Source organism: Melospiza melodia, chromosome Z, assembly GCF_035770615.1.
Source record: "Melospiza melodia melodia isolate bMelMel2 chromosome Z, bMelMel2.pri, whole genome shotgun sequence".
NCBI lineage: Eukaryota > Metazoa > Chordata > Aves > Passeriformes > Passerellidae > Melospiza > Melospiza melodia.
In genome coordinates, this window is record NC_086226.1 from 16,672,587 (window position 1) to 16,678,632 (window position 6,046).

The window sequence follows — 6,046 nt, forward strand, 5'->3', positions numbered from 1 at the left end:
TTTCTCCTGAAGGTTTGAGATCTTAACAAGCTAAATGAATAAGCAACAAATACAGATAACCTATGCAGCACAAATTGCAGAAAAAGTTTCCAAGTGTTTACCAAGGAAGCTGATAAGCTCACTATTTTAAGCAAAGACCTAGTAAAACAAAGATACAGAAGCAGCAATCTTATGAAATAAAGTCAAGAACTTCACATAGTAATAGTGACAAAATTTTCACATACACACAGGCAAAACTTTATTGTCCTTTAACAAACACATTATTAGAAAAAAATAAAATTCAAAAGTTGCCTTTTTCCATAGTGATTACAGAAAAAATACATTTTCTATCCTTAAAGACAAATCGTATTCCAAAATGTAAGTCTTCCCACACAACTTCAGTCTATTATTAAAGACGTCTTTCTAATTGTACTTCAATATGTAAATAAATTGCAAATCACAAACATCAAGTTCATATTACACAGCAAAAAACCACTATTTGAATGAACTTCTGCAAAAACTTTCTGCAAAATTCAGTCTCTGCAAAAACCACATCTCCTTCAGTATAGTTTGAAAAAGTGTGTGTGGTCATTTTATATTGCACTAACTTTTCTTGACACATCTGCCCAAACCTGTCATTCAGATACTATCAACTGGTTCAGAGCAACATCACAAAGACTAAAAACAGCAGTAACTTTAAAATGAACCAAAAACATTAAAAAATGGGTGCCCACTGCTGTCCATAATGCGAAAAAGGTGAAAAAACTTTTTCACAATGAGAATGTGAAACTTTTCAGAACAGCAGCAGCTTTCAGCAGAAAGTAGCCCCTTTTCCTTCCCCTTCTCTGCCACACTTGGTTTTTGGTTTGCATAGAAAAGGGAATGTTTTGTCCAATTTTGATGGACTCATTTTTTGGTTTAGCTATTATACAGAAAAAAAAAAAGAACACATTAAAAATCACAAAAGTTTGTGTGCTTTATGATAAAATCACATGTTAAAATACTCCACTTTCAGGTACCACACGTTTTTTTGTTCAGGACAGACAAAATAATTATGCACTTCAACATGTAACATATCCCCATTTCTTTTAATTGCATCCCGAAGTTCTCATTTTCTATATTCTTCTTTTAGTCTGCCTCCATGTCTTCAAGTATTCCTGTTAGACACTGTTGGCTCCTCCTTACTGCACACCTTCAGATAGCTTCCTCTTAAGTACCCAATATTGTTTATCCCATCCACTAAGGCAACTCAGATTTGCTTTTAAAGACTGCAACAACAGTTTCTCCAAGATCGCATAAGCACGCTTATTATTCACCCAAGGAACAAAACCCCATCTTAATGGAAACAAGTTCCCTGGGAACAGATGCACAGCTATGAAACAACTCATCAGGTTTCCATTTCAGTCTCTGCAGTATCAGTCCTTGCAGCACTTTTGGCACCCGATGGAGTCTCTTCATCTAGGTTCTGAATATCAGACAAATCAATAGCAGGCAGTGGGGCTCTCCAGTACAGGAATGAGTTATATTGACAGAATTCCTCTTCTTGCTTTGAAAAGAGACAAATAAACAAAAAGTTAACAAAACATTAATGTCTATACCAGCAGCAGAAAATAATAAAAAGAAACTTTTTATATGAGAAACTGAAACTAGGAAGAGTTACTCAGCTATTACATATTAACAACTACTTTATGATTCTTAACTAGATCATGATTTACTTCTGCCTTTTCTAATACTCTTGCAAAGAATTATGTAACAGCTTCCATATTCCACATTTATTCAGCTTACGACTTTTGCACAGAAAAAAAGGTGTAAAACTTGTGCAATTACTGGAGCTTGCATACAAAAATGGCTCACTGCTTTTTCTTCTTGTAATAGCATTCAATTTTCATGCACATTTAGAAACTGGTATTCAAAAGAATGTATTTAGCTACTTAACAGCAACTCAAAGGGATGATACACGCAGGATAAAGAAAGCATTTTAAACAACATTCTATTTCCTCTTTTCTGTATCCAAATTTTGTATTCAAGAGAGGAAAGCTTAAGAATCACAGAATATTCTGAGCTGGAAGGGACTCTTAAGGATCAGCAAGTGCAGCTCTTAAATGAATACCTCATATGGGGAGCAAACCCGCAACACCTTGGCATTATGAGCACAATGTTCCAACCTATCTAATTAGATAATATCTCAAAAAATCTTGGAGAAACACACTCTCATCTACTAATTTAATATGGCATCACAATTTGAATTGTTTTTTAAATGTCTATGAGAAAGTGCAATGCCTGTTTATACACATGTCACAGTTATCAACAATGGCTAAGCTGTACATGCTCTTATGGACATGATACATCTAGGCAGAGGAATGAATTAAGTGATTCCTTAGGTCATGAGCATGTATTTTCTTCAAGTACCTAAAAACAGTGTGTGCTGACACAAATATAAAAAAATGCATTTTCATATTATATTGGGTTTGCATTTTTTCTAACATATAGTTAGAAGTTTTAAATATGTTACTTCACTATCTCTGCTGTAATATAAACTGAACAGAAGTATTTTTAACAAATAAACCGGTGTAACTGTTTTGGTATTCCTGAGATACCAAAGTGCAGCCTGTGGGGGCTCAAAGCACCACTGCAATCTACACTGTGACTAAGCCAACTTCAATGGGCCTCTGCAGTGTGGCTCTTGCAAATATTAATTATTTGTCTGTTGGTTTTGCAACAGAATAATAAAAAAAAAAACAGTAGTGAGTATCATCCCTACACCTTCTCAAATACTGAAAAATTATGCTTTCCCACTCTTCCCAGAAGAGAGAAGTACATAAAATCACCATACTTCTCATTTAGAGAATACATTTTTCTATTTGTTACCACACAGACCTCTCCTGAACTACAATCTGTTGTACCAAGCAACACCTTCCTGCTACAAAACCCCTGCATGATTTAAAACCTGTAATAATTAGGAGAGGACAAAAGGTGTAGACATTTCATAGCAGTAAGATGGTTCCTTGCCTACAGAGTGCTACTAATGTGGATTTCCTCACTGGGAAAGTCTGTCTTCAGAAAACATTAAAGAACAAAAGTTCCCATTAATTGAGACCAAAACCAATTAAATTACACCATGACACAGGAACAAAAGGACTGATTATACTGAAACTGGAAGAAAGCCAAACTACAAGTAGTTGCCCATTCTTGTAAACTGGAAGTTTTGTACTGCACAGCATTAACAATTGACAAGTGTGGAAAGGATGACTTTCCAATCTGTACTGCAGCACAGGCAATATCACTCACACAGAACTGTGCAGGGCAGGTGGCTAACAAATTATTTTAAAAAATCTCAGGCAGTGCAGTTTCAGAAACTGTCAACTAATTTTACAAATTCTCCTCTGCATTATTTGAATTTCCCTGACATTTTATTAATTTATTTTTTTTTTAACTGAGAGCTAAGTACTTAAAATCAGAACCCTGATGCTTTGTATGCATAAAGTGAATGACAGCACCCTTGTTTCAAAATTATTAGAGTCTAAGAGCTCATAAACACATACTCAATTTTGGACTAGGACTACATGCATAATTACTCTCAAAAGCTTTCAGGTTTACAGATCAGCAATACTGCAGTGTGAAAATGAAAAAAAAAAAGTACAAAAGACAGGCACAAATGCTAAACATTCATACCTAGAAGGCAAAATAAAACACCAAACATTCACCTTCAACTAAGTAAGTTTCCACATAGATTTTGAGTAGAAATTCTATCAAGGCAGGCAACAAGGTAGGCAAGCTCAGAGATACAAAAGCCCAGTTTCTATAGACTAAGTTGCATAATATTTAAGGAGGTAGCTTTCCAACTCTAGTTACAAAAGTATACTTTGAATTAAAATAATCTTTCTTCTCTGGCCAACTGCATATGATGCTTTAAACTTTAGCAAAAATACTGTGAAATTAACAGTATCCTGATCATACTTCTTAATGTAATGAAATACACAAGCCATAAACACCAAAGAATAATACCAACCTAGAGACTGTATTTTCAGAAAGGTTTAAAAATCATCATCAGAAATAGCATTATAAAGTATTTAAAATATACAGGTGGGACACACAAAAAACAGAAGAAATATCTCTAGCCCAAAGTGTTAATCAAGCTTTATTTTAAAACTAAAACATTTTTTACACAATACTGCGCTGACGAGAAACAACCTGTTAAAAACATTCTACATAAAGTACTAATCTTTACTGTGTGGAAATTCAAGGGGCTTGTGGCCTTCTGATCACTGCTAAAGCTTACAAAATTATGCCAAGTAACACCAAGAGCAAGTATACCTGTGATGGGAGTCAGACTGTACTGCAGAGGCTTGTTCAATTTGTTTGATTACTACACTCGTGAATGTATGTGTTCCGTCTTCAAAACTAAAAGAAATGCTTGTGCTTAAAATGGCTGTATAATATTCATATGACACAGAATTCTTTCTAAATTTCTTCCTGCCTTAATTTTACCATCCATCATCAATAAAACCCCCTAACAAATCAATCAACCAAGAAAGCACAAAAAGGCAGAGCATGAAAAACAAAAGCCACTGTTTTCTTTACAGATCGTATGTGGGTGTTATACTCTGAGAGGCCTCAAATTATCGAAATTAGAATCTACAATAGCCAATCAAAGCCCATCTAACCTGATCAGACTTTCTGCCACTTCCATATCACTGAGTCTAACAGTTTGGTCTTTCAAGATCCAGGTGAGAGAAAAAGTTAGTTTAATATGTACCAAACTTCTATGTTTGAAATGTGTGAAATATGATCACAATCAGCTTTGGTTGTGCAGAGTTTTTGGGTTTCTTTTTTTAATTACAATTTTCTTAGTATGTACAAATTTTGGTTTTTGAACTAGTGTGTAAAATGCAGTCAAGGCCAGGAAGAAAAACGTATATTATTCAAAGTTAACCAGAAAAGTCGTTTCAATATACTGTAATCATTACCACACTGCTGCGCTCCCTCAGACCACTGCCTCCGCTAAATATTTTGGTTAAAAGACAACTCTGGCATTGCCATTAAATGTCAAAACAGTAAGTTAAGGAAGCTGACGCTGTAGTGAGCCTAACCCTCACCCTCACGCAACAGAGGCGACCCCAGAATAACCTCTGCACGCTTCCACCGCACTGCTAGACGGGGATAAAGCTGAGCATAACCTCGGGTGAGGTGGACAGGCTGTTTATGGCACGGAGCGGGGAAGGAACCGGTAATGCTGGATGACACTTCTCTAGCCTCGAGGAAGACAAAAGCAAAAGGAGCTTTAGGATGCCGCGGCCAGGAGGCGCAGATGAGCCCGGGCGGCGCTGAGCGTTCCCGGCGAAAGCCCGCCAGCACCCCCGGCGGACACCCGCGTCCTGCAGACACGCTTCAGCCGCTACCGGCACCGCCCCCCGCTTCCCTCCCCGACTGACGCGGACCCGTCCCGCACAGCTACCTCGGCGGCGGCGGCGGCCCGCTCTTTGCCCCGGTCGCCCGCGCGTCCCTCCGCCGCCGGCGCGTCCTGGGGCGCAACAATCCCGCCGCGCCGCCGCCGCCCGCCGCCCGCGTCCCCCGGCTGCGTACGGGGGGCGCCGGGCCCGAGCCGCTTTCCCGGCGGCGCCTCCGCCTCCTCCAGCGGGCGCTTGAGCGCGGCGGGCCCGGCGCCGCCCGGCTCTGCCCGGGGCCGCCGCTCGCCCGCGCGGGGCAGCGCCGGCTCGCGCAGCAGCCGCTTCACGGGCACGTGGCACATCAGCGGCTCCGCGCGCCGCTTGGCCATGAGGGGCCGCGCGCCGGCGGCTCCGCGGGGCTCCTGTGCCCTGCCAGCGCATGCGCGCCACGCTCGGCGCAGCCGCGAGGGGCGGGGCTGCCCGCCGCACTGCCTGACGGGAGGAGCGGGCTGGCAGCGCCCTCACAGCGCAACCATCACCCCGCCGGGAAGGGAGCGCCCGGGGAGCGCCCTCACAGCCCAACCCTCACCCCGCCGGGAAGGGAGGAGCGGGCTGGCAGCGCCCTCACAGCCCAACCCTCACCCCACCGGGAAGGGAGGAGCGGGGAGAGCCCGGGGCAG

The 6,046-nt window shown here is 41.3% G+C and overlaps 1 protein-coding gene across 1 annotated transcript; it reads right to left on the bottom strand.

Moving 5' to 3' along the window:
- Window positions 1-213: 213 nt before the first annotated feature.
- CZH9orf40 (chromosome Z C9orf40 homolog) lies at window positions 214-5,794 on the bottom strand. Its single transcript, XM_063180249.1, has 2 exons — window positions 5,435-5,794; window positions 214-1,525 (listed from the first exon to the last, which is right to left on the bottom strand). Exons 1-2 carry the CDS (start codon window positions 5,753-5,755, stop codon window positions 1,367-1,369), a joined length of 480 nt encoding a protein of 159 aa, XP_063036319.1. The 5' UTR covers window positions 5,756-5,794; the 3' UTR covers window positions 214-1,366.
- Window positions 5,795-6,046: the final 252 nt, after the last annotated feature.

Bases quoted from the DNA above. Each gene is read 5' to 3' on its own strand.
- CZH9orf40 (XM_063180249.1), bottom strand. From the start codon at position 5,755: ATGGCCAAGCGGCGCGCGGAGCCGCTGATGTGCCACGTGCCCGTGAAG. The intron at 1,526-5,434 runs GTAGCTGTGCGG...CTCTTTTCAAAG, and splicing joins GGGCCGCCGCCGCCGCCGAG to CAAGAAGAGGAATTCTGTCA.